The sequence below is a fragment of the Hemitrygon akajei genome, chromosome 10, assembly GCF_048418815.1.
Source record: "Hemitrygon akajei chromosome 10, sHemAka1.3, whole genome shotgun sequence".
NCBI classification, from domain to species: Eukaryota; Metazoa; Chordata; class Chondrichthyes; order Myliobatiformes; family Dasyatidae; genus Hemitrygon; species Hemitrygon akajei.
This window is the reverse complement of record NC_133133.1, coordinates 70,560,508-70,588,250: the sequence shown is the minus strand read 5'-3', so window position 1 is coordinate 70,588,250 and position 27,743 is coordinate 70,560,508. Positions and strand designations below refer to the sequence as shown.

The 27,743-nt window shown below is 40.1% G+C and overlaps 1 protein-coding gene and 1 long non-coding RNA gene across 9 annotated transcripts in view; one reads left to right on the top strand and one right to left on the bottom strand.

Moving 5' to 3' along the window:
* elf1 (E74-like ETS transcription factor 1) overlaps positions 1–18,628 on the top strand; it is a 291,232-nt gene extending 272,604 nt beyond the window's left edge. For all 7 annotated transcript variants that reach the window (XM_073058425.1, XM_073058424.1, XM_073058427.1 and 4 more), the window contains 6 exons: positions 8,630–8,737; positions 9,582–9,761; positions 11,602–11,685; positions 14,212–14,404; positions 14,600–15,016; positions 16,172–18,628. In XM_073058425.1, coding sequence (XP_072914526.1) covers positions 8,630–8,737; positions 9,582–9,761; positions 11,602–11,685; positions 14,212–14,404; positions 14,600–15,016; positions 16,172–17,096 — 1,907 coding nt within the window. In that variant the 3' untranslated portion in view covers positions 17,097–18,628. The remainder of the gene's footprint in view (positions 1–8,629; positions 8,738–9,581; positions 9,762–11,601; positions 11,686–14,211; positions 14,405–14,599; positions 15,017–16,171) is intronic.
* LOC140734459 (uncharacterized) overlaps positions 11,275–27,743 on the bottom strand; it is a 134,303-nt gene continuing 117,834 nt past the window's right edge. Inside the window, exons 2-3 of one of the 2 annotated variants that reach the window (XR_012100547.1) lie at positions 12,378–12,460; positions 11,275–11,651 (exon numbers count right to left, since the gene is read on the bottom strand). This is a non-coding gene — a long non-coding RNA (uncharacterized lncRNA). The remainder of the gene's footprint in view (positions 11,652–12,377; positions 12,461–27,743) is intronic. The other variant, XR_012100546.1, reaches the window with a different exon arrangement.

Genomic DNA, 27,743 nt, shown 5'->3' with positions numbered 1-27,743 from the left:
GAGGTGCAAACTTAGATAATTAAATATATATTTCACAATATCAAAGACCTTGACATTTTAATTCTTGGAAAGGCTTTAACTTTAAGCTGTACACACAATGCTGGAGAAACTCAGCAGACTAGGTAACACCTACGGAAAAGAGTAAACAGTCGACGTTTCAGGTCAAGACCGCTCATCAGACCCGAAGCGTTGACTGTTTACTCTTTTCCATAGATGCTGCCTGGCCTGCTGAGTTCCTCCCGCATTTTGTTTGTGATGCTTGGATTTCCAGCATCTGCAGATTTACTTTAAACTTTTGGGAGAAATGGCCTTTAATATCTTGACTGAGAGTAGTGATTGAACTGAATTTTGATTGCGCAGTATAACTATTTCTGAGGGTATCTGAGTAATTTATTTATCTGCACTGCTGGGTATAGGTCTTTAAAAATTCACACCTATGGGCCTGAAGTCTTTGGGGACAAATTCTGAAGACTTACATGTATATTAACTGTCGATTTGTTTTAAAAGAGGCTATTTATGAATAAGCAAAGAAATAACAAGTGTTTTCACGATACATTTAAATACACTAAAGTGTAGAAGAGCATGAGTCTTTATTTAATGTTGCTACAATTTTCAGATAGTTGAAGCTTGAAGCCAGGTAATTATTTCTGCCTGTTTTGTTGATGGAAAAGGTCAAAAATGTATTAAAGCAGTACATCAGCACTCTAGACATATCGCTGACTTTTTTTTGGAATCTCTTCATTGTGTTAAATTCTGTAGTCAGAATGTATGTGCTTTTTTATGACATTCCCACAGACGTGCCTAGGATCTTGATTGGCAGGCTGTCCTGTAAATATCCTCGGCAATGGTTTGGAAAATGTGAAACATTTGCAGTTTTTAGCCTTTAAAGGGATATGTACAAACAATCTAACAACGTTTCATGTTTAATTTTAAATCCTTCTAAGGTGCTTGATTCCGTGACTTGCCAAAGAGATCTGGCTCCTGAAATGTAATTTTATCTTTTTCGTGTCTGTCAGTTAGCAATTAGACTCTAAAAAGGGTGCAGTCTTTTTCTTAAATCTCTTGACCACCAGTAAAAAGGTTACAATGTTTAAACCATTCTGGAAAACAGAAATTTATTCTAATTGACCTTTGGTTTTACAGCTGCATCTCTGTGTGTTATGCTCACAAAAAGCATTGTCAGTGCAAAATCATCAGAATTTCCATTAAAACAAGTTGGGGTCCGCTACAGTATTTTGGGGTTGCTTGAGCTCTTGTATTTTGCCTTCCATGTAGTTTCGCCAGTGGAGGCACTAACACCTTACTACTGACCAATCCACCAGTGCTGTCACATTCCCCTACACTCCCGCTCGGTACAGTGGATTTAGTTTTGGTTTAACTTCCTGTCAGTTCCACCTTGGTGACACATTGCAGAGGGCATAACTACAGAAACATCTCACAGCTGGGATCTGTGGCAAACCAAACAAATAAAAATCAATCAGAATTCCTACTCCTTGGAGGGCTTTGGATGTGATACAGAATCACATCAGATTCTGACTGAGAAATGTTTATATTTGGCAACTTAATGCACTTGACTGCAAACTATTTCTGGTTAGCCTGAGGCTACTGGGGCTAGCTGTCTTCCTCTTCAGCTGGCTTGTCTGTTGTAGTGCAGACAGGAGTCTGTTGGTAATACTTGAGTAATCACAGCAAACTGCTTGAATCATTATTTTTGTTTGTCTGCTTCTTTGCAGCTTTTGCAGATTGTCACCAGGGCTCTATCTTGAGCTGAGAAGTCAGTGTTGCTGCCAAAAATACAAAAATGTAGTGTGATTAGTTAACATCGCCATTAAATCCTGAGGGATTTATGATTTAATAGCTTGATCGCCCTTGTAGGTTGTTCAGACTAAGCACTAGGTTATGCATTGCAACGAGGGTGTTGGATGATCTTTATTTTAACCTGCCAATTATATTGCTATTTGTTGCTTTGTAAAAAAAAATCATCTGTGGCCATTCATCAATCCTAATTCATTGCTGCAATTGTATGGTTTAATTTGGAATGTGACTGACCTCATTTTTATCAAGGTACCTGCTAATCACTTGTGCAGCATTTCAATTGATACCAGGATCAAAGATGTATCTGAGGAAGGGTCTTCAACCTACATATATCGCTTTCCACAAATGTTCTGCAGCATTTTCTGCTTTGCTTTCCAGACCTCCAGCATCTGCATAATTTTTCGATTTCTAAGGGTCTCTGACTGGCTGAGGAAATTCTCAGCAAAGAGGACCGAGCGATCTGTATTTTCACTGATGAAGTGGACAGGAGGAATGAGAACCTGTAGGCAAATTTCAGGTGTCTAGGAAAATTAAAAGCAAGACCTCAAATGCATTGATCTCCAGATCGGTCTCGGATGCCTTAAGCTGATGAATGCAGTAGGTGATCACTCGGAGGACGATGGTGTAAACAGGCACTTAGCTTCCTGGGCATCAAGAGTGGTTCTAGAGGTGGTGAGACTTGCCCAATTCAGCAGTTCTGTTAGAAAGGATTTAAATCAGCTTGAGATAAAACAGCATGTAATAGTGTGAGGTGTAATAGTGTGAGATGTAATAGTGTGAGGTGGTAAAAAGAGAATTACTGGAGTTCAGGGACAGCAGGATCAGGATGAAGGGAAAAGAAGAGAAAATTAAGATGACAAAGCTTATTAATGATTTATTTGGAAACAAAAGAATATGACAGGTATAGGAAACTATAACCATGCATGTACCTTGAGGAATATAGACAGTATAGGAGAGTACTCCTCTCTTATAGGTATAGGCGAGGAAGTCCACCACTCCTACAAATGACCAGATGCTATGTCTCACCGTGGCCGATGTGAGAAGAACCCTGTACAGGGTCAACCTACGGAAGGCTGCTGGACCAGACAACATCCCTGGTAGAGTGCTCAGAGGATGTGCAGACCAGCTAGCAGATGTTCTCACTGACATCTTCAACATCTCCCTGAGCAACGCCACCGTTCCAACGTGCTTCAAGGCTGCCACCATTGTCCCCGTGCCGAAGAAGTCTTCAGTGTCCTGTCTCAATGACTACCGTCCCGTTGCACTTACATTCATCATCATGAAGTGTTTCGAGAGGCTCGTCATGAGGCAAATCAAGACCCTGCTGCCCCCCTCACTGGACCCCCTGCAGTTTGCATACCGTCCCAACCGCTCAACAGATGATGCCATTGCCACCACCCTCCACCTGGCCCTAACCCACCTGGACAAAAAAGACACATACGTTTGGATGCTGTTCATAGACTTCAGTTCAGCATTCAACACAATCATCCCTCAGAAACTGCTTGGAAAGCTGAGCCTATTGGGCCTGAACACCTCCATCAGCAACTGGATCCTAGACTTCCTGACTGGGAGACTTCAGTCAGTCCGGATCGGGAGCAGCATCTCCAACACCATCATACTGAGCACGGGGGCTCCCCAGGGTTGCATGCTCAGTCCACTGCTGTTCATTCTGCTGACCCACGACTGTGCTGCAACACACAGCTTGAACCATATCATCAAGTTCGCTGATGACACGACCGTGGTGGGTCTCATCAGCAAGAATGACAAGTCAGCTTACAGAGAGGAGGTGCAGTGGCTAATGGACTGGTGCAGAGTTAACAAACTGTCTCTTAACGTGAACAAAACAAAAGAGATGGTTGTTGACTTCAGGAGGGCATGGAGCGACCACTCCCCACTGAACATTGATGGCTCCTCGGTAGAGATAATTAAGAGCACCAAATTTCTTGGTGTTTACCTGGCAGAGAATCTCACCTGGTCCCTCAACACCAGCTCCATAGCAAAGAAAGCCCAGCAGCGTCTCTACTTTCTGTGAAGGCTGAGGAAAGTCCATCTCCCACCCCTCATCCTCATCACATTCTACAGGGGTTGTATTGAGAGCATCCTGAGCAACTGCATCACTGCCTGGTTCGGAAATTGCACCATCTCAGATCGCAAGACCCTGCAGCGGATAGTGAGGTTAGCTGAGAAGATCATCGGGGTCTCTCTTCCAGCCATCGCAGACGTTTACACTACACACTGTATCTGCAAAGGAAATAGCATTATGAAGGACCCCATGCACCCCTCATACAATCTCTTCTCCCTCCTGCCATCTTGGAAAAGGCTGCTAAGCATTCGGGCTCTCACAACCAGACTATGTAACAGTTTCTTCCCCCAAGCTATCGGACTCCTCAATACCCAGAGCCTGGACTGACACCTTGCCCTATTATCCTGTTTATTATTTATTGTAATGCCTGCACTGTTTTGTGCACTTTTCGCAGTCCTGTGTAGGTCTGTAGTCTAGTGTAGCTTTCTCTGTGTTGTTTTTTTACATAGTTCAGTCTAGTTTTTGTACTGTGTCATGTAACACCATGGTCCTAAAAAAGGTTGTCTCATTTTTACTATGTACTGTACCAGCAGTTATGGTCGAAATGACAATAAAAGTGACTTGACTTGACTTAAGAAAGATTAAGAAGTATCATAAGTCATTCCATAAGTATATTACGAGCAGGAGGATAGTGGGCTTCCATTTGAGAAATCTATCTGTGGAGCTAGGGAATGTTGGTGAGGTCTGAAATAAATATATTTCATCTGTATTCACTAAGAAGAAAGACATAATGAGTTCAGGGAGGAGTTCTTTGATTGTCAGAATTGAGAAGATACAGTTGTAAAATGTCTTCAAAAGCATGAGTAGATAAATCCCCGAGGCCAGATGAGATCTGCTCCTCAGTGCTATGGAAAACAAGGGAGAGAATGCTGTGGCCCAGATGGTGATTTCTTTGCATCATTTCGCCACAGCTGAGGTACCAGAAGACTAGAGGATAGTATTGCTGTTCCTTTTGTTTTAAGAAGGACAGCAGGGATAATCCAGGCAACCATAGGCTAAAGAGCAGTGGTAGGGAAATTATTGGAAAAAATCTTAAGGGATAGGAGTCGTGTACATTGGTAACATAGGGAGTATCAAGCGTTGTCAATATGGCTTTGGGTGCAGGCTGCCCTGTTTTTACTGATTTGATAGTGTTTTGCAGAACTAGCAAAGTAGATTGAGTAAGGCAGGAAGTAGATGTTGTCTAGACTTGAGTAAAGTAGCTGACAAGCATGGTAGGCTGGCTTGGAAGGTCAAGGCACATGACTTCCAAGCTGAATTGGCTAATTCAGTCCAAATTGGCTTTGCTATAGGGTCGTGGTGGAAAGATAATTTTCTGAATGCAGATCTGTGATTAGTGGTGTATCACAGAGTTTAGTGGTACACAGAATCCGGGTCCCTTGACCTTTGACTTCTGTGGTAAAAATTACTTGAATATGAATGTAGAGAATGATGAAGAATAATTTTGGATGACATGAAAATCAGTGGCGTTATGGATATCGAGCAAGGCTGTCTAAAGCTATGCACTTAAAATGCTGGGTGAGCAAGGCAGGTCAGATGGCATCTGTGGAGGGACAATTGATGTTTCGGGTTGAGACCCTTTATCAGCACTGGAGAGGAAGGGGGCAGAGGCCAGAATAAGAGAGTGGGGAGACTAAGTGAGGTTGCCCTCTCACCCCTGCTCTCATGACATGCCATCCACTCCCTCTGGCTCCCCATCTCCTTCTCATTATTGCTTGACCCACTGTCCTCTTTTATTTGATTCTTTCTCCCTCACTATATTGCTCTTTTGTGCATTATTTATTTTATATATATACTTCTTATTGAAACATATTATTTTAAATGTATTGCACTATACTGCTGTGACAAAACAACAAACTTGACAACATATGGCAGTAATAGTAAACCCCATTCCACCTATCATCAGCTAGCTTTGTATATCATACCTCTTCCCCCAACCCCCCTCCTTCCCCCTTACCAGCTGCCTTGTACTTCTCCCCATCGCCCTGCCTTCTTATTCTGCCCCTTGTTTTCCAGTCCTGATGAAGGTTCTCAGCCCTAAACATCAATTGCTTATTTCTCTCCAGTGATGCCTGTGTAACCTGCTGAGTTCCCCCAGTGTTTTTATGTGTGCTGCTACAGAATTCCAACATTTGCAGAATCTCTTGTTGTCCAAGGCTACAGCAGGAATAAGATCAGATGAAAATTTGGGCGTGTATAAGCAGATAGAGGTGCAATCTGCTGCATTTTGAAAATTGTATAAGGATAGTGTATATACAGTAATAAGGCCAGTGGTGCAGTGGCGTCAGCACTGGACTTCGAGATGAATGGATCCAAGATAGAATCCAGCCAGCTCCTTGCACACTTTATATCCATGCTGGGTTGAGCATTGGGTTAGCAACTCAGCCTCGTAAAAAAAAGTCAAATGCTACAGACACAGCAAAAATGCCGCCTGATGCACTACAAGGTGTGAAAAGGAACAGCAACAACAATATACAGTAAATGCAAGGGCATTAAGGAATATTGATAAACAGAGGAATCTAGGAGTCCATCGGAAGTCCATCGTTCCCCAAATTATGGCCAGACAGTAAGCAGGGTGGTGAAGAAAGCCTTTGGCGTGTTTGCCTTCATAGTGCAGGGCATCGGATATAACAGTTGAATCGTTATGTGTGCAACTTTACAAATCACTGAGTAGGCCACCTTGGTCACCTCACTGTAAGGACGATGTGACTGCATTGCAGAGAATCACCAGATGTTGCTTGGATTGGGGTTCGGTTGAGTAGAGAGTCTGGATGAACTGGGCTTGTTTTCCCTGGAGAGAAGAATATACAATTGTGAGATACAAAGATAGTGAAAATAATCATAACCTTTTTTCTTCTATAGTAGAGATGTCAAAAATGAGAGCACATGGGTTTAAGGTGAGAAAGAAGTTTTAAAGAGGATCTGAGAAGTAATATATTTTTTCACAGTGAGTGGTTTATATCTGGATCTTGCTGCCAAAGGATCTGGTGGAATCAGGTATAAATAATACATTTGAGAGACTTTGAAGCAGACACTTACAGTAAAGAGGCAAGGCATAGAAGGATGTAGCTCTAATGCAAGCAAATGGGTTTAATGTTGATCAGCAAAACACCTGGCATGGACACAGTGGGGAAAGACACCATGTAGGGATTCATTCGGTAGAATTCACCTGGACTGTTAAGGGTTAAGTTTGCCATGTATGTTATGTGTTATATTGTATGCTATTACGTTTTGGGGATTTTTTTCCTGATATCTATATGACATTGCCATTTCTTTGTGGAGGGAATCAAGAGTATGTTAGAAGTAATTACACTCGTGTCGAGTTTTGTCAACACTCCTACAATCCCATGATTAGACAGCGATTTACCACAGGAGAAAAGCTCTATTAGAAAGCAAAGAGGTAGATGTGACAAACATATTGCCCTTGACTCTACAAAAGATTGGGAGGAAGACTGAAATATTGGATAATTAATTGTAGTTGAGAGCAGAGGAGGAGAAAGTAATTTTAGTATCATTAACAGTAGGTAAATTACTCACCTTTCAGTGAAAAATATCCCAGGCTATTATGAGCTGAAAGAAAAGAAACACTGGAGACTCTGAACATCATTTTCTAAATGTCTCTAAAATAGGTGTCAGGTGCAGGAAAGGGAGAAAAGGGAATGCAAAATAATTATTGAGCAGTCAGCTGAATTTTGGTCATGGGCAAATTATTGAAGCAATATTGTCATTCAGAAAGTCATTAAACAAGAGCAGTCAGCATGTATATGTTGAGGGGTGGTTGTGCTTAACAAAAGCTTGACATATTAGTTTGATGCAGGCTCTGTGAATTTTAAGCTCTTGAGAAGATTATATAAATAAAAACCTGTGGGATCCATGGATAAATGGCAAACTTAATCCAAAATTAGCTACAAAGGATAATAGTAAATGTAAGTGTGTGACTGGAGGGTTGAGTGCATGGCGCTCAAAATTAGGCCCCTCATTTTTTTTGTTGCATAAGTCATACCGGGTTGTACAAAATGCTGGGAGCAAAATCTGGAAGTCTTCATTTCATTACAAAACTAGACTGATCATGAGGGAAAAGGTTCCCAGCAACAACAAAATATTTGTGGAAATATCTCCAGCAAATTGGATTCAATCTGTGGAAGCCTGATATGGCCAAATACAGTGATTCAATGTCCCATAAGAGCAAGGAGCAATCAGAAAGTTAGACAATGGATGAAGGAGCAAGCACACTGAAGTGGTTGAGTGGTAGAATGTAAAAGCAACTATATAAAACATCAGTGTTTTCACAGTTAGAGCATTGCATACCATTCTGGTCACCATTATACAGAAGGAATTCAGTTGTAGTTGTTTCAGATTTGTAAGGCTATTGTCAGGGCAGGAAAAGTAAATTGACCAGCATATAATTTCCTAGCCTGAGATTCCCGTTCTATTTATGAGGCTGTGAGCTACATGAGGGAACTATGTCCCTATACCACAGTCTTAATGTGTGGATTAGAAGGCAGTCGTCAATCTTCCTCCCTGACGATGAGTCATTTTGGGGATAGTGCTGGATAGTATTGGGATAGAGTGACAGAATGTTTATTCACACTTAAGTACCTGAAAATACATTTGAAGTACTATGACTTATCAGTAAAGAAAGGATCTTCATAGATGACCTCCTTTCTTTGTATTTCTTTTTGTGATTGTAGGAATTTTGCTAACTTGTTTTGATAATTCTCTGACCTACAGTGGAAGCTTCCTGCGAGAATGAAGACGAGACGATGGAGACAATCGAGGCTGCTGAAGCACTTCTTAACATGGAATCCCCAAATGCTATCTTGGATGAGAAGAGAATGTGTAAGTTTTAGTTTCTAGGGTTTTCTCTTTGGCTCTGTATTCTGCTTGAAGTAGTATAGATAGATAGATAGATAGATAGATACTTTATTCATCCCCATGGAGAAATTCAACTTTTTTCCAATGTCCCATACACTTGTTGTAGCAAAACTAATTACATACAATACTTAACTCAGTAAAAAATATGATATGCATCTAAATCACTATCTCAAAAAGCATTAATAATAGCTTTTAAAAAGTTCTTAAGTCCTGGCGGTAGAATTGTAAAGCCTAATGGCATTGGGGAGTATTGACCTCTTCATCCTGTCTGAGGAGCATTGCATCGATAGTAACCTGTCGCTGAAACTGCTTCTCTGTCTCTGGATGGTGCTATGTAGAGGATGTTCAGAGTTTTCCATAATTGACCGTAGCCTACTCAGCGCCCTTCGCTCAGCTACCGATGTTAAACTCTCCAGTACTTTGCCCACGACAGAGCCCGCCTTCCTTACCAGCTTATTAAGACGTGAGGCGTCTTATGTTCATATCATAATACCAACTGTACAAAATAAGAGTGAGTCGCTGGCTTAAACCTCAATATCTTTAAATAAATGGGAAATCCTATGGATCTTATGAAGGAAAATTGCTGCTGTACTTGTTAGATCGTACAAAAAGTAAAGTTAACACATGGTAAAGTGTTTAGGTATTGCAATAGTGAACAATAGGCACACTGCACAAAAATCCTACTATACTGGTACATTTGTGGCATGGTTTACTTATGAAAAATAAATCCTGAAATCAATATCTGTCAAAACCTTAATTTTATCTCCCCTTCCACTTTTCCCTTTCTCCCTCTTAAAATGCCGTTTAGTTCACGGATTTACACACCCTCTGGATGGAGAAATGCCAGACTCTGCTTTGCAAGTCACTACCACATTAGACAAAATCCCTGATGTAATAAAAAGATCTCCAACTCCAATGGCAGCTGATGAAGATGATTCTACAAGTGACTCTCCAAGAAAAAATGCACTTAAACAAAGGAAAAAGAAAGGTAAGCTCAAGGCTGAGGATAGTATTTATGGGAAAAGAGGAACAACCAGAGGTGCTGAAGTGGAGCAACTTTGTGAGCAACTTTGAAGTGTTGATTTATTTGACTTGTAACTTTTAGTTATATAATTGCACACTTAATAAAGCTATACTGTTGGTTCACAAGAACATAGAAACTAGGAGCAAGAGTAGGCCATTTGGCCCTTCAAGTCTTCTTCATCATTCAATATGATCACGACTAATTCTCATCTGAGATATTCTCAATTCTTTCCTATAATTCTTCATGCCTTTTGATAGATAGAAATTGTTCTTCACCTTTTGTATTCAAGATGTATTCAGTGGTTTAGCCTCCACACCCTCTTGTGGTGGGAATTCCATAGGTTCACCATACATTGAAGAGATTTCTCCCCACCTCTGTCCTAAACTCAGTCCTGAGGTGGTGAAAAGATTCCTGGTTCTAGACACCCCCCACCGGTTAGTGGAAACATCCTCACTTCATCTGTCTTTCTGGCCATATTGAAACCGTGTATTCTCAGTCTTCTAAACACCCATCCTTATTCAGCTCAATCTCTCCTTATATGAAAGTTCTGCTACTCCAGTGATCTGTCTGGTGAAACTTTCCCTACATACATATCTGACAAGTATATTATTTCTTGGAGGAGGAGATTAAAACTGTTCCGGGATGCTTGCTGTCATCCACTTATATACCAGGAAATCCATGTCTCTCAACATTTTTTAATCCCTCACCACAGAAATAATACTCTATCTTTCTGTTTTACTTACCAATGCGGATAACTTAATATTTAGCTACATTATACTGCACGTACCTTGTATTTGTCTATTCGCTGAACATGCATCATGGCCTTAAAACATCATCGCAACTCAAAATCCCACCCAGTTTTGTGCCATTGCCAAATTATCACTGAAAAGTATATCTGAAGTTTGTTTGATGCCAACTTCAAGTAATTGTTTTTTGTTCCCCCCCCCCCCCCCCCCCACTCTAGGACAATACACATATTTTTAAGTCAATGGGGCACCTTATCCTTAGCTGAACAGTGTTAACATGACTCACTCCGACCCTCCCTTGTCAGGATCAAAAACAGTATAATTATATTACGTGGTCGACACACAGTTGTGTTTTCATAAGATAGTGTAACAGATATTTATGTGTATTCCATCTTCTATCCATTCTTGTAAAGCAGCCTCATGTGCAGCAACTTGTCAAAGGCCTTCTAAAAATCCAATTAAACAACATCCACTGACTCTCCGTTGTCTATCCTGCCTGTTATTTCCTCAAAGATTTCCCCTTCAGGAAACCATGTTGTCTTCAGCCTGTTTTATCATGTGCCTCCAAGTGAAAACTGCCAAGAGGCTCATTGGTGTCTCCCTCCCCCCAGATGGCTTTAAAACCAAATTTGTATTGCAGACTTCATTCGGTCAGTAAGGCTGCTTTCCTTGTCCTTGTGCCATTAATGTATTTGATGGTTATTGTATTAGTTTTGCATTAACACTCAAATGCATCTACAACATTGAAGTTCAACTGCAAACTTATTGAAACATTTTACTTTAACACACTGAGTTGAGTCACTTTACACTTAGTCAAAACAGAAGGTTTTTAGTCCTGAAATTGAAATTCCCAGATAATTAGTGCCTCTTTAAATTGTCAATAGTCTTTAGATGCCAGTGGCGGATGTCCATTCATGTAGAATTTTCTCCAGATTGTGTTTGTAATTATTAGTGATGTTGTGGGGTTGCCACATGTTGGAGCATGCTGTAGTGTAGATGGCAATGTTAATCAGAGGATGCTGTGTGTTTGCATAGAGTGACATGATTTGATTTTCCAGGTCGGAAGATGAAATCCTCTCGCCCATCTTCGCCTGTCACAGCTCCGCACCTTCCAATTAAAAAGAAAAATAAGGATGGGAAAGGTAAAGCATCATTAGCATGATAGCTCAACAATTGCACAAACATTGTGATTTATCTTTCAGTGTCTTTTTGTATCATCAGCAACATGATATTGTGTTAACCCTGAGTGATGGATCTGCTGACAAAGCAAAAGCTGTTTATCTTTTGCAATTTTTTGCTGTTCTGTCACTTGTTAACCCCCTTCCCTCCCTCTTTTCTCTCTCCAGAGTTCAGTGTTATCGGTCTTAAACTTGAGAGCTCAAACAACTTGCACTTGCCACAGAGCTAGGAGGAAAAGCTGAATGGTCAAGCATTCTAATGCGTAGCAGAGGTTTCTGCTACACCTGAAAGTAGCCTAAGTTTCTTCCTAGTATGGCTATAGTTAGAGCTGCAGTGACTTCAGTGGAGTCAATGGAGATCGCACGTTCTCTCTGTCGGCTTTCTGTCATTTCCTAAAGACATTTGGTGGTTAATTGGCTACTGTAAATTATACTTTGTGTAAGTAAGTAGCAGAAGAGTCAAAGTGGAGGGGCATGTGAAAGGGAATGGGTTGTAAGAAAATAGGAGGGGATTGTTATTGTTCCAAAAGCAGGCATAGACTTGCTGGGCCAAATGGCCACTTCCTATATTGTGAACTATGAAAGGAAATATAAAGTTGTCAGTTTAACCCATTTTGTGCTGCTGGTATTAACCTGTATCAATACGCTGTACCAACCTGAACCATTTTACTTTCATCTCTCGGTTGGCGTACTTTTCGCATCAAGGACATAAAACTTTCCTCTTCCTGTGCTGTGTAATCTGTATTAAGAAGTATCAGTAAAGAATTCAGCTAGATAATTTATTGTGGCCTTGCATCCTCTTGCATGTCGATGTGCTGGCTACTCAAAGTAGAGAAATGTTTATCAGTAATTTTAAAAGTAAGTGTAATTTCATGTGTTACACCAATTCATGGTAGATGGCAAAGTCTTGAATTTTTTTATGTCAACATTGTCACACACCAAGGCTTACATTCAAATAAGATTTTCCTTGTATTCACTAATAAAAATCCAAAAGTACTAACATTTTTATTCAAGTTGCTTCATAAATGCCCTGTGTGGTCAGTCTTATTTGTTTATTGAATATCCTGTCAGTGGTGTGATAATGGTGAGTTCATTGGTGGTAAACTTTAATGTGTTGCAATCATTTTCATCAGAGTCCTATGGCACAGGTACAGTTCAAAGTAAATTTATTATTAAAGTTCATATGTCACCATATACAACCTGGGGATACTGAAGAAGCCATAGTTGTACTTTTTGCAAATTCTGATGGTTGTGCATCAGTGTAATTGGGAGACAGTTGATAAGCTGCTCACCAATTTTTTTTATTCTTTGAATTAAGCTGTGAAGAATGGGAGGCTTTCCCAGTGGCTGCCCATTTTAATTCTACTTTCCATTCCCATTCTGACATGTCAGTCCATGGCCTCCTCTGCTGCCACAATGAGGCCTTGCTCAGGTTGGATGAGCACTACCTCATATTCTGTCTGGATACCCTCCAACGTGACAACTCCTTCTCCCAATTCCCTCTTTTTCCATTTCCCATTCTGGCTCCCCTCTTAACCCCTTCATTCAACACACCTGCCCATCACTACCCCCTGGTGCCTCTCCTCTTTCTCCCATGGTTCACTCTCTCCTCCTATCAGTTTCTTTCTTCTTCAGCCTTTTACCTCTTCCACTTACCATCTCCCAGCTCTTCGCTTTATTCCAACCCTCCCCACCCACCTCTCCCCTCACCTGGTTTCACCTATCACCTGCCAGCTTGTAGTCCTTCCACTACCCCACCTCCTTATTCAGGTTATTTCCCTCTTCCTTTCCAGTCCTGATGAAGGGTCTCAGCCTACAAACGACTGTTTATTCCTCTCCATAGATGCTGCCTGACCTGCTGAATTCCCCCATTATTTTGTGTGTGATGCTCGAGGCTCATATTTACTTGCATTGTCATCTTGTTGAGGTGCTTGACTGGTGATCAACACCAATAAAAATGCTATTGTTTATTACTATATTGCAGACAGCAAGGTTCCACACACAGCAGCCTGGCTTCTAATTTTACATTAAATATTCAGTATCTTTCCTTGCCAAAACCAGTAAACCCTGTGAAGTCTAGAATAGGTAGTTAGTGTTAATCAAAGCAATGGCAAACTATTTATTTAATATTTCATCCAAGGAGCCAAGAAATTATTGCATTATAAAGTGATTTCAAGGTAAGTGATTTTTGTAACTTTCCCAAAAAAAAAGAAATCAATGGATATTTAATTGCATTCGTAATAATTTTTTTCTCTCTGAAGGTTAGGAATCCTTGAAAGTGGTGGTTAGTTGCCTTCTGCAGATCAAACCTGAAAATAGTATTGGGAAGCTGCTAAACTTGGAGCATTTTTGCTAAGTCCTTATCAGAAAAACTATTTTGCTCTTAAAATTATTATGCTTTTCCATGTCTTTTTATTGAACTTTTTTATTATACGTCGTAGCAGAATGGATAGTTAATGCATTTTCCTCACCTTTGTTTTTGTTTTCCAGGGAACACTATTTACCTTTGGGAATTCCTGCTAGCTCTCCTGCAAGATAAGAACACTTGCCCAAAGTACATTAAGTGGACGCAGAGAGAAAAGGGTATTTTTAAGCTGGTGGACTCGAAAGCTGTGTCAAAATTATGGGGCAAACACAAAAATAAACCAGATATGAACTATGAAACAATGGGCAGAGCCTTGAGGTGAGTAAGGCTGTGTTTTGCATGAAGGTATTGTCAACTTGCTCTGGTGGGATCACTTCATAACAGCTGGATTGCTGCATTGTCTAACTTGAGATATTTTGAAAATATAGTTCAGGCCAGTTCCTCATTAACCTGCCTGGCCTGTTTTCTTTATTGCACTGAATTAAATTCTGAATAACCAGTTGTTCCTTTTAGGTACTACTACCAGAGGGGAATTTTGGCTAAAGTAGAAGGTCAGCGGCTGGTGTACCAATTCAAAGACATGCCCAAGGATCTGGTGGTCATTGATGATGATTCGGCTAAGCATGCGTCACCTAATCTGGACCCCTCTTCAGATACTTCATCACCAACAAAGAGGAAAAATATCACTCATGGAGTCTCACAGTTTCAGAATGTAGGCAGGCTAGAAGCTGTGCCACAGTCAGTTTTGATGCAGCACATCAAGCAGGAGCACACATCACCGCTGATTCAGCCTCCTCAAAACACTGGAGGGCCACAGAGTCCCATTTTATCAACCATGCAGGCGCTACAAAACAATCAAGTCCTTCAGCAAGGACTGCCAGATGTATCCAGGGTTCCTGTAACTATGTCTTCAGGTGTACAGACAATCAGGTACCAATAGACGTTACTGAAATTGCAATGATTTATAATTCAGGAATGGTTTTATAAGGAAGTTTCTTTCATTCTGCATTGATGCTAAATGTAATGTTACACCATTCTCAATTTCTTCCAAAATCAATAAGAGAACTGAACTTTGCATGGGCATCCTATTTCATTTTATCTGGTTTTCAAACATGTTTTCAGTAAGCTGACCCAATTTGGCTCCAGGTTATAATTTAGCAAGCAAAATCTGGGTACTAATCTGAAATCTGAATTCCCCTGACCAATATTTCACTTACAGACAAGTCAAATTAGCAGTAATGAGGTGAAAAGGGAATTCATAGAATGTGAAGTTTTTTTTAGTATACAGCATTTTAAGGAACCAACTGCTTTGGATCTAATATCTCAATGAAAATGAGTTAATAATGCTCTTGTAAAGGGGATTTTGGTGAAGTAGACGGCAGTAGATTTTACATTAGATTTGAAGAGAATGTAGTTCAATCTCAAACATGGGACTTAAATCTAAACAAAGCAGACTATGAAGGACTAGTTTGCTGTGGTTGCTTGGGAAACTGACATAAATTATTTCAGTAAACAGGCAGTGATTAGCACCTAAAGAGATAACAGAGGATTCGCAAATCAAAATTACCTTTAAGGTAGAGATATGCAACATGAAAACATCCTTGTCCAAGAGGAGAACTTTGCAAAAGATGGCAAAGAGATTGATTAAAGGATGAGAATATGAGTGTAAAGTGGTGAGAAACATAAAATATTAAATAAAAACAGGCTAGATGTAAATTATAAATAATAGTCAAAATACTAGTAAAGGCAAGAAGACCAGTGAGGGCATCTGGGGATCCCTTATAGACATGGAGCGGAACACTTCATTAGCTTCTAACTGTTCTATTATTCCATTAGCTCTTGAATTATTTTCTGTTTTCTTCCTCAATTTGTACTGATCTTTGCTTTAGCATCTTCAGTGGCTTTTAAACTTGTGCATTTAGAAACTTCTTTCCCTTCCTCCTTTTGTTCATATCAGGGTGTTACATTTGTCCCCAGCTAAATCATTCACAAATACATGGTCCTGAACTTTGTTTTCTTGCTGACTGGTTGTACTAGAGAGAACAAGTTAATTAATGAATGCCTCTTTTTTCTTGACTCTAACAGGACAATAAGCATCCCAGGCCAGGTTCCGATGGTGGTGACTTCTGGTGCACATGCTGTTGGTACTCTAATGCTGCAGACGATACCCATCACAACTATGCTGACTGGAACAGACCGCTGTCCTTCCAAAGTTATTTTGCGTGCCATTCCATGTTCAGAGGGATCTAAGGAAACTGTCACAATACAGGCCACTTTGTCTCCCTCAGTGACAAATGGCATTGGCTTAACTGAGGCCCAGCAGACCCAGGTGATTGCCACCAGTCTTTCACTATCTGATGCTGCATTTCAGCCAGTCATAAGTAATTGTGTACAGCCTTCTCTTGATGGCATCACACAACTGGTGACCCTCAACAGCAATGGTCAGCCTGTGGTTGCTCACCGTCCAGGCAGTGTAATCGCCACAGTGCTTAAGCCACCCGAACCCATTCTGGACACTTCCGAATTTCAGACTGTGGTCACAAGTTCAAATGCCGCCATTCCCAGAGTCAGGATGGTAGAAGAACCTGGTCCTCCTGCGAATGACGAGCCCAACTATCAGCATCTCAATACTGTATTGCTGAGCAATCCCAATGGTATTGCGACATCTGTGATAAAGATCGAAGGGATGGACAGACATTTTGAGAATACTGCACAAAGCTCTGAGAACCTCAACAGTTCATTGTCACACAGCCTGAATTGTGCTCTCACTCCTGTAGTGAAACTGGAAGCCAATGAAGAGTGCTCAGTATCAACCCTGCACACAGACCACCAATGTGATCAAGCCAACACTCTCGTGGATACAGAGCTAAACGATACCATGCCATTCCTGAAACTGGAAAACTCCCAGACTTTTCCACATGCAGTGAGCTTGCTTAACTATCCCAGTAATGTGACTCCCAATCCAAGTGCCATATCTACTCCATCTATAGCAAAGCCGACAGATCTGTAAATAGTGTAGAAAGCAAAACCTTTTGTATCTTTTACATGTTGGACTGGAATTTGTCCTGTCTTATCATGTGAAGGATTGTAAATAAGCAGTTATTGATTAAGAATATTTAATTCTGTGTCCAGGCCATCATTGTCAGCTACAATTTGAAAGAACGTCATTTTAAATCTAGGCATCAATATCAGTAAAGTAATCAAGGGACCTAAATGGTGTAATGATTTTCTAGTTGTAAGTTTTGGTGCAGAATCAAAACTCCACACAAACTTCTCTTCTATCTCAGTCCAGCTTTATTCTTCTTTGACTCTTTTAACAAGAAAAGCATTTCCTTGAACTTAAGTGCTAAGGCCCTTCTTCATTATTACCATATAGGTAAAGGGTAAGTGGATGTTTCAAGTGGGATTTAGATTAAATTGCTCCCTGGAAGCAACCAAGCATGGGAGAGCCACCTTAAAACCTGAGTGTGGATGTTTCTGACCAGTTGTCTAAGTACTGTACTGTTGGGCTACTGGTTGGGTTAATGCTTTCAGGCTTCCAGAACCAATCTGGATGAGAGTTATATTAAAAGCAAAATGCTGCAGGTGTTGGACATCTGAATTAAGAATAGGGCTAAAATAATCAATGGAGCAGATAACATCTATGAAGAGCGAGAAATTGTTATTGTTTCAGGTTAATTATTCATCATTAATGTGAATCATTAGCTTGGTTTCTCCCTCAATTGATGCTGACAGAATGAGAACTAATTAAACTGATGTTTAAGAATATGTTAAGAGGTGTAAATCCAATTCAGGTCTCGCTGCCTGTTTTCAATTGTGTGATGTGCCTAGAACTGAATAATTCACTGAATTCCAGCAATTTTCCTGCAGTTATGTCATTGAAATCACTGCATTAACATAAAGTGCTTAATGGTTCTTTTTTTACATCATCCTCTTGCCCCAGCACATTTGCAAAAAAAACTATGAAGTGTCCATCTTAAGTAAACAAACAACTTAATCTGGACCAACCTTCATACAATTAAGTCTTCTTTGCCCCTTATATGGCCTATTTATGTTTTGTGAACATTGTTTCAGAGTTCTGTTTCTCGCCAGAAATTTAACATTTAGGAAATAATATTGAATGTAATTTTAGCTCACCGTGATGATATTGATGATAAACCACAAGATGAATATTTTATCTAAATTGTTAATTCCTTGTAGATTAACTACAGATTGCTATATTTTCATATGTGATATGAAGAGAAATCTTCAAGATAAAAATGTGAACTTGGGATATTTTGTAAGAGGATTTTTTTTCAAAAGTGTATTGTAAATATTTATCTTTGATAATACAAAATCTATACATTTCCTGATGCTACATTTCCTCTTGGGCTCCTGTTTTGATGAATTTCCTATCAGTTTGTTAGTGGTTTATAGCATTGTTCTATTGAATGCTTTATTCAGAGGTCTAATTTGATATTGTAGCCTCTCAAGAAAAAAGCCATGTGGAAGAGAGAGAGGATTACATGAAAAAAAATAAAATTTGTTTTGTTTTACAAGTTAGACCATTATCTTTTTTTTGTTTTAAAAACATGCTTCGAATTTGCAGCTTTCACTCGGTAGACCATGGTAATTGGGATTGCTGCTGGCTTTAAGAACATGTTGCATCTTTTCAAGAGAGTATACTAGCAAAGGACTTGAAACCTAAAGAGGTGATGAAGATAATTTAAATGGTAAACCCACCATTATAAAAAAAAGTAAAAATGATGTTATGTCACAGTAATTTTATGGTGTCCTGCTTATCATATAAGATGCAATTCACAACCAAGTGTAGATCACAGCTAGAGCAGTGAATTGGCTCTCCAAAGTCACATGACATCCCCTGAGCAAGATACCATGGCTCTGATTTTATGGTTAAGAGTAAATTGTGCCTGCTGTTCTTTACATCTGGTCATGCTCGCCGATACTCCCACAGATCTATTGTATAAAACCTGTCACAATGAGAAATACAATTTTTTGGCAGGAGCTTGGATCACATGAGCAAACCAATTCTCTGTCTGCCTCCGTAACCAATCAGTTTGATAAATCTCGAGGCTTGTAGTTTATAAATCAGAAAACATGAATTGTAATATTTAATTCAATGTCAAACTACATGCAGGAACTAAAACAGGAAAAGATTGCAGTGAAAGAAAAATGAAAGTGACAAGAGGTGAAAATGAGTTAAATCTCACCAACATTAATTAAAATTTGAAGGAATGAGTTCATGCGTAAATTTTCAACATTAGTTTGTTTTGCAGTAATTAAGATATGTTATAACATTAAATGTAACTTGCACTTGAATGGACAGGCATTAATTTTTAGTGGGTTTCACATAAATATCTCACGCAGCTTTGCTTTGTCTTAATAGAGGGATTTCATTCAGAAGAAGTGCGTATCTTAGCTATCAACTTCCTGCTTGCTGCTTTAATTGAACATACTGTATATGGTCAAGCAATTGGATGCACAATTTACACTTCTATTAAAATTGAGGACTTATGTAGCTCTACACCTTTCACTACAAAGTCTGGACCGTCTTCTTCCATAATTCTGCACATTGTACATTTCCATATTAGCCAGCTTCTTATCTAGTCTTCCTAGCCGTAGCAGAACATTTCTAGCAGTGGATCCTCTTATCATATTCGTATGGTTGTCTTTGGATCTAGGACATCTATTGCAGATGCTGCCATCGTGTATCCATGTTCTATTCCTTGTTACTATCAATCTTTCACTCAAACAACACCAAGGAAACTCAGAACATCTTTCATTGTGTTTCAATTAAATTCTCTTTTAAAGTTCCTAGAAACCAGTTATTTGACAAAGATGTTGACTACCCTCAGGTTTTTCACATTTATGTTTCTCTTACTTTGGTAAAGGACATTGGGAATTCTCTGAATTAAGTTGTGACCATCAATGAATTTGCATCACCTGCACCTCTTCCAAGTTCAGTCTACTCTGCTGAACTTGGTGCCAGTGATGCCGTTTTCTCAACAGTGGTGAAACCAAGTGTATACTTGGTGACTGTTTTGCAACGCACCCAAGCTTCATCTGCAATGGACATCTTAAGCTGTCAGTTGCATGTCATTTTAACTCTTCTTTGCACTCCCATGCCAACCTCTCCATCCTTGATCTTCTTCAGTGCTACGGAGAGGCCAAGCACAAAATGGAAGACCAACTTTTGTTCCACTTGGATAGCTTAAAATACATGAACATTAAATTTTATAATTTCAGTCAGGTTCTCTCCTCCCCCAAAGGCTCACTGCTTAGTTTTCTTCTTTTGTTCATCGTTCCCATCCACTCACTCACCTAGCTCCAATTGTCTATCATCCAATATAGCCCCATGTATCACCAAGCAGCCCTGTCCCAACCATATCTTCCTTAATCTGGTTCCATCTGCCCAGCATTCCCTCTCCATTGGGTTCTCCCCCCCCACCCCACTACTGCTGTATACTAGCAATCTTTCCTATTACTGTTCTCTTTCAGTCCTGATTGCAGAGTCCCAGCACAAAGTATCAGCTTACACTCTTTGTCTCCACAGTTGCTGATGACTCCTGTGAGTTCTTCCAGCATTATGTCTTTCTGTCTTGGCTCTGTGTTAAATTTGCTGATTTCTATTGTCGTCCAGTATGAAGGGGCATTTAAGTATCAGCTAAGGGTCAATTGGAGTGTTATTATTTCTGTGAGGGATCCGACAGCAGATTTTATAGAATCTACACTATTAGATCAATGTACTTCTCTACACATATAATCGGCACCATTACATCATCAGGTATTTAAGTATTCAGAAGGTTGTGCCTTCTGTTGTCAGCTTTCCAGGAGAATGTGAGCCAATGCAGTGCATGCAGAAATAACAGCTAATAGCAATTCAGAGTGAAAGGATTTTGTTGCAGTCTTCTAAGGTATGTCAGAAATAGAGTCATAGAGAAGCACTACACAGAAACAGGCCATTCGGCCCATCTAGTCCATGCCAAAATCATTTAAACTGCCTACTCCCATCAGCCTGCACCAGGACCATAGCCCTCCATACCCCTACAATCCATGTACCTATCCACACTTCTGTTAAACTTTGTGCTGGCAGCTCGTTCCATACTCTCACGACCCTCTGAGTGAAGAGGTTTCCCCTCATGTTCCCCTTAAACCTTTCAGCTTTCTCCCTTAACCCATGACCTCTATTTGTAGACCCAGCCAATCTCAGTGAAAAAAAGCCTGCTTGCATTTACCCTATTAATACCCCTCAAAATTTAGTCTCCCTCTACCAAATCTCATCCCAATCTTCTATATTCTAAGGAATACGGACCTAACCTATTAATCTTTCCTTATAACTATAAATAATAAGTGGTTGGTAAATATAGAGTGACTAATGTGGAAGTGTTGTTAATGATCTGTCATTCCTGACCTGCAACTTGTCTTTGTGGAGATTATGAATGCAATCCATTATTAGGGCCCTAGCTACTGTTCAAATTTTCATACAGATTAATGCATCAGGCAGTTGTACTCATTGGAAGTCAATCATCCCAGCCTGAAATGTCATTGTGAAAGTTCCACAGGACATTCTTGTATACCCAACTATCATCAGTGGTTTCATCAGAAGTGTGGCTGTTTGCTGTGATTGCAGAGCATTTGACTTCATTTGCAGCCTCTCGGCAAAATAACCAATGCATATCTGCATGCATCGGGACTTAGACTGTACTGTGGCATAGATTGATGGGTGCCAACAAATGTCTGCACTGTAAATTAGCAGGCTTGACCACTTCCAAGAGGCAGAAGTCTGGCCACCTATTCCTGACACACATTGGCACAAACATTAAATTCCCATCTTCAACATCCTAGTCATAAATGATCAGAAGTAAACTTAACCAGCCCATAAATATTGTGGTTACAAGAACAGGTTCGCGGATTGGTATCCTGAAAAAAGACTCACCCACTGCCAAACTAAAGCCTTTCCACAATCTTCAATTATTTTTCAGGGCATTGAGCTTAAAGGTTGGGAGGTCATGTTGTGGTTGTGCAGGACATAGTTAATTCTGTACTTGGGAGTCTTGTATTCAGTTTTGGTTGCCCTGCTGCAGGAAAGATGTTATTAATCTGGAAAAGCTATAGGAAAGATTTCCAAGAGTTTTGCCAAGACTTGCAAGATACAGGGAAAGGTTTGACATTATTCCTTAGACCATAGGAGACTGAGAGGAGATCTCATAGAGGTGTATAAAATAATGAGGGGCATAGAAAGGGTGAAAACACTCTGTCTTTTTCCCAGGGTTCAGGAATCAAGAACCAGAGGGCATGGGTCTAAACTGAGAGGGGAAAAATTCATAGGAATTTGAGGGATAACACCTTGCACAAAGATGGTCAGGTTGTAAGGGTATCTATGTAGGATAAGTTACCAGAGGAGGTGGACAAAACAGGTGTAATAATCATTTTTAAAAGATATTTGGACAGATCCATAGATTGGAAAGGTTTAGAAGGTTATGGTCAACTACTGGAAAATGGAGCTGGCTCACATTGGGGCATCTTGTTCAGTGTGAACTAATTGGGCCACAGGACAGTTCCATGTGGAATGACTCCGTGACAACACCTTTCAAATTTGTGACCTCTAACACCAGAAACGGACATATTAGAAACTCTAAATGGTGAAATATAGCTTTAATTACTTTTTTTGTCATTTTTCCTATTTCACACCATTATTTCCTTTATATGTCAAACACCCATATTCCAATGTCTCCCTATTTCAAATTCAGTTTAGTAGATTCAGCTTCACTGAAGCTAAATATTGAGTGTGTGCATTTAGTGTTCCACTGGGTGAGTCCATTCTCTCCATGCTTTGTGTACAGACCAATTAGTTTGAAGAATTAATCCCAACTCACTGCTAAATTGGGTGATTTCAACTCTCCTCACAATATGCTGTAGTAGGTGTGTATGTTAACTTCCACCCACTGCTGGTCAATATATGATGGAGCTCAACCAGTGGTAAATGTATTACATCAAGTAACTCTGTTGTTTCAGAGTCAGAAGGCTGTTTTTCAAGTCCCTCTTCAGAGCTCTGAGCACCAAATCTATGTTGCTCCTATGCTCTGTAATATAGGTCTGTAGCACTATCAAAGGTAATGCATTTCTAGTGAAGTAATAATCAAGTTGTTGTAAATAACCTATGTCATTATTTAAATGAGAACAATGGAGTTCTCCCAGATATTTTAGGATTAGTATTAAACATTTTCCCTATTCAACACCTAAACCAAATGGTCAGTTCATTTAGTTCACTGCTTATTACTTATTATGCAAATAAAATATCAATAAATTATCTAGTATATTCCTTACTTAACACCAGAAGCCACAGATCATTGGTTGACACAAGAGATGCTTCCGATGCTGTAAATCATGAGCAACAAAATGATTGTGGAACTCAGTAGGCCAGAAAGTTTCTAGGGAGGGAAATGAACAGTAGATGTGTTGGGTCAAATCCCTTCATCAAGGCCACAAAGAAAGAGGGCAGAAGCTAGAATAGCAAGGTGGGGGAGGGGAGGGGGTGGAGCGAGGAACACAAGTTTGCAGGTGATGGTTCGGTACAGGTGAGGCGTTGGTAGGTGTGCGTGGAATGCAATGAAAGAGAATGATATGGAAAGCTGAGAGGAAATAGGTAGAAAAGGGGTTGAAAAAGAAACAACCTGAGCAGAGATGACAGTAGACCGTGGAAGAAAGGGAAAGGAGGAAGTGATGGTCAAGTTGTAAGGGTGGGAAAGGAGAAGAGAAGGATAGGGGTGAGTCACAGGAATGAGGGTAAACAAGGGGGAGGAGAGAAAAAGGAAAGGAGAGGAAAGGGCTTTGGGAAATTAGAAATCAATGGTATTGCTGTTAGGTTGGAGGCTACCAAGATGAAATATGAAATGTGGCTCCTCCAACCTGTGTCTGGCATTAGAGGAGGCTGTGGACAGGCATGTCAGTGTGGGAACTGGAAAGGGAATTGAATTAGCTGGCCAATGGGTGATACTTGCTGTTGCAACAAATAGAGCGATGGATCTTGATGAAGAGATCCTCTGATCAGTATCAGTCTCACTGATGTAGAGGAGAAAGCATTGGGAGCACCAGACGACACTGATAGACTTACAGGTGAAGTCCTGCCTCACCTAAAAAGACTATTCAGAGAGATCAGTGAGCAGGGATGACCAGACAAGAGAGACATGGAGAGTGATCCAGAAGGGAAATGTGTGCCTTGTGCTGGGAATCCTTTGGAGAAGGCAAAAGTTCTGAAGAATGATGCATTGGTTGCGGAAGCTCGTGGGATGGTAGGTGAGGACAAAGGGAACCCTATCCCTGTTATGACAGTGGAGGATGAGTGAAGGCAGACATGTGGGAAATGGAGGAGATGCGAGTAAGAACAGCACTGATAGTGGTGGAAGGGAAACCCCATTTTCTAAAAAAAGTGGACATCTCAGATGTTATGGAATGGAAAGACTTATCCTGACAACAAACGCTGCAGGTTAAAGGAACTGAAAGAACAGAATAGTGTTCTAACAACTGATACTGGTTGAAATGCTTTGGGATTAGAGTTGAAAGGTATACAAAACATATTCTTTTTCTATCAGTGTTGGACCTAACATTTTTTTTACCAAAGAGCTACTGACACTATATTAATATAAATTAATATATATGAACATACGTTTGTGTAACTGTTTTACTCTGTCTTATATGCGCTATGTGTGCCTTGTATTATGTATGACTGTTGGTACTATGTTTTGCACTTTGACCCCAGAGTTCCATTTCCATTTGGCTGTATTCATGGGCATTCATGGATGGTTGAGTGACAATTAAACTTGAACTTGTTGCCATTATTCCTGGACGGTATTGAGAAATGGAAAGTAGGAGAGAGTGGAAAAGCTGAACTTTGATTATCACGCTACTCTTAGCTTTCAGAAATAGTATTAGACTCAAAATGAAGAGCAAATGACAGTCAGAGAGAGAGATTGTGCCTAAACTGACCTTGATATATACACTAGTTTTTATTACAATTGTGATTTACAATATATAAATGAAAGAGAAACTACAAATGATGGAAACCTAAAGTACAAAGAAAACACAGGAGTCAGTCTGCATCTGTGGGAGATAGGGCCAGACCTGATTGGTATTTCCAGCACTATTTATTGCAAAACATGAATGTTTGCTATTAATGGTTGAAGACCAGTTTTCTCTGAAGCTTTATGTATCTCCATGATTTGGTACCAGCCTTCTCTATAAATACATAGTACTACAGAATAAAGAGTAATCTTTCCATTATATTTACATAACAGAAGTGGTCTATTAATTCGTACAGGGTGAATATGATCAGAGAAAGTAATGGGGAAAGAGGGAGCTGTTAATAACATAAGAACATAAGAAATAGGAGCAGGAGTAGGCCATCTGGCCCATTGAGCCTGCTCTTTCATTCAATAAGATTATGGCTGATCTGGCCATAAACTCATCTCCACCTACCTGCCTTTTCCCCATAACCCTTAAATCCCCAACTATGCAAAAATCTATCCAACCTTGTCTTAAATACATTTACTGAGGTAGCTTCCACTGCTTCATTGGGCAGAGAATTCCAAAGATACCCCAACCTCTGGAAAAAGTAGTCCCTCCTCATCTCCATCCTAAATCTACTTCTCTGAATCTTGAGGCTATGTCCCCTGTTTCAACGGGAAGGGCTCCATCTAACCCATAATGGGATCAGAGTCCTGGCAAATTACATACAGTAACTAAGGACTGTGGATGGGGCTTTAAACTAAATCATGGGGGGTGGGTTCAATCACTTGGAAAAGTAAGAATAAATTAAAAGGGAAGAAGATTTCAGGACATGTAACAAAAACCTTCAGAATTTAAAAAAAAAAGCCAATATGTTTAGAAAGGGATCAGAATTTATCTTCCACTAATATGGAGAGAAAATTGAAATGGGTGATGAGTACTGGACTATAGGTGTTATTTTTGAATGCACACAGTATACAGAATAAGGCAGATGATCTTGTAGTGCAGTTGGAAATTGGCAGGTATGACATTGTGGGCATTACTGAGGTGTGGTTGAAAGAAGATCACAGTTGGGGACTGAACATCCAAGGATACACATCGTATCGAAAGGACAGGCAGGTAGGCAAAGGGGGTGGGGCGGCTCTGTTGGTATACATTAAATCAAATCCTTAGTGAGAAGTTGATGCACCATCAATAACTCACACTGAGACTTAGGAAGCGAGATATCGGCTTTTATTGACTGGAAGAATAAACAACACTACATCCTGGGGAAAATTAGGGAGAGCAGCAGCCCACAGTCGCCTTTATACAGGGGTCTGTGGGAGGAGCCACAGGAGCAGTCAGCAGGGTCTGTGGGAGGAGCCACAGGAGCTGTCAGACAGGTATATCTAGTTAACCACATTAGTGACCTAGGATCTGATGATATTGAATCCTTGTGGGTTCAGTTAAGAAACTACAAATGTAAAAAGAACCAGATGGGTGTAGTATAAAGGCATCCAAACAATAGACAGAATGTGGAGTACAAATTACAGCAAGAGTTAGAAAAGGCATGGAAAAAAGGGTAATGTTGCATTAGTGATGCCAAGAAAAGGAATTTATAGAATGCCTGTAAGATGGCTTTTTAGAGCAGCTTGTGCTTGAGCCCACAAGGGGATCAGGTATTCAGGATTGGGTATTGTATAATGAACCAGTTTGGACTAGGGTAAAGAATTCCTTAGGAGGCATTGATCATAATATGATAGAATTTACCCTACAGTTTGAGAGGGAGAAGATAGAATTAGATATATCAGTATTATAGGAGAGTAAGGACAACTACAGAGGCATGACAGAAGAGCTGGCTACAGTTATTTGGAAGAGGACGCTAGCAGGGATGATGGCAGATGGCTTGAGTTTCTGGGAGTAATTCAAAATGCTCAAGATCGGTTCCTCTCAAAGTGGAAAAGAGAGAATGAGAGAACAGTCTCTGATTAGGGAAGTCAAAGACAACTTAAAGTCAAAGAGAAGGCATACAATATAGCAAAAATTAGTGGGAAGCTAGAGGTTTGGGATGCTTTTAAAAACCAACAGAAGGCAACTAAAAAGTAGTAAGGAGAGAAAAGAGGGTCAGCTAACTAATAGTATAAAAGAGGATAGAACAAACTTTTTTTCTAGATATATAAAGAGTAAAAAAGAGGCAAGAGCGAATATTGGACCACTGGAGAATGACATTGGAGAGGTAATAATGGTGGAACAAAGAAATTGTGCATGAAAATATGTATTTTGCATCAGTCTTCACTGTGAAAGACACTAGCGGCATGTCAGAAATTTGAGTGTCAGGAGGCAGAGGTGAGTATAATCACTATTACTAAGGAGAAGGTCCTTGGGAAGCTGATAGGTCTGAAGACAAATCACTTGGACCAGATGGACAACATTACAGGGTTCTGAAAGAGGTAGCTGAAGAGTTTGTGGAGGTATTAGCAGTGATCTTTGAAGAATCACTGAACTCTGTAATAGTTCTGTAGGAAAGGGAATTGGAAATCTCATTCCACTCTTTAAGAAAGGAGGGAGGGCATTAAAAGCTATTTAGCCTGCCTTCAGCATTTGGCAATATGTTATCAGTCCATTATTAAGTATAAAGTTTCAGAGGTCTTGGAGGCACATGATCAAACAGGCC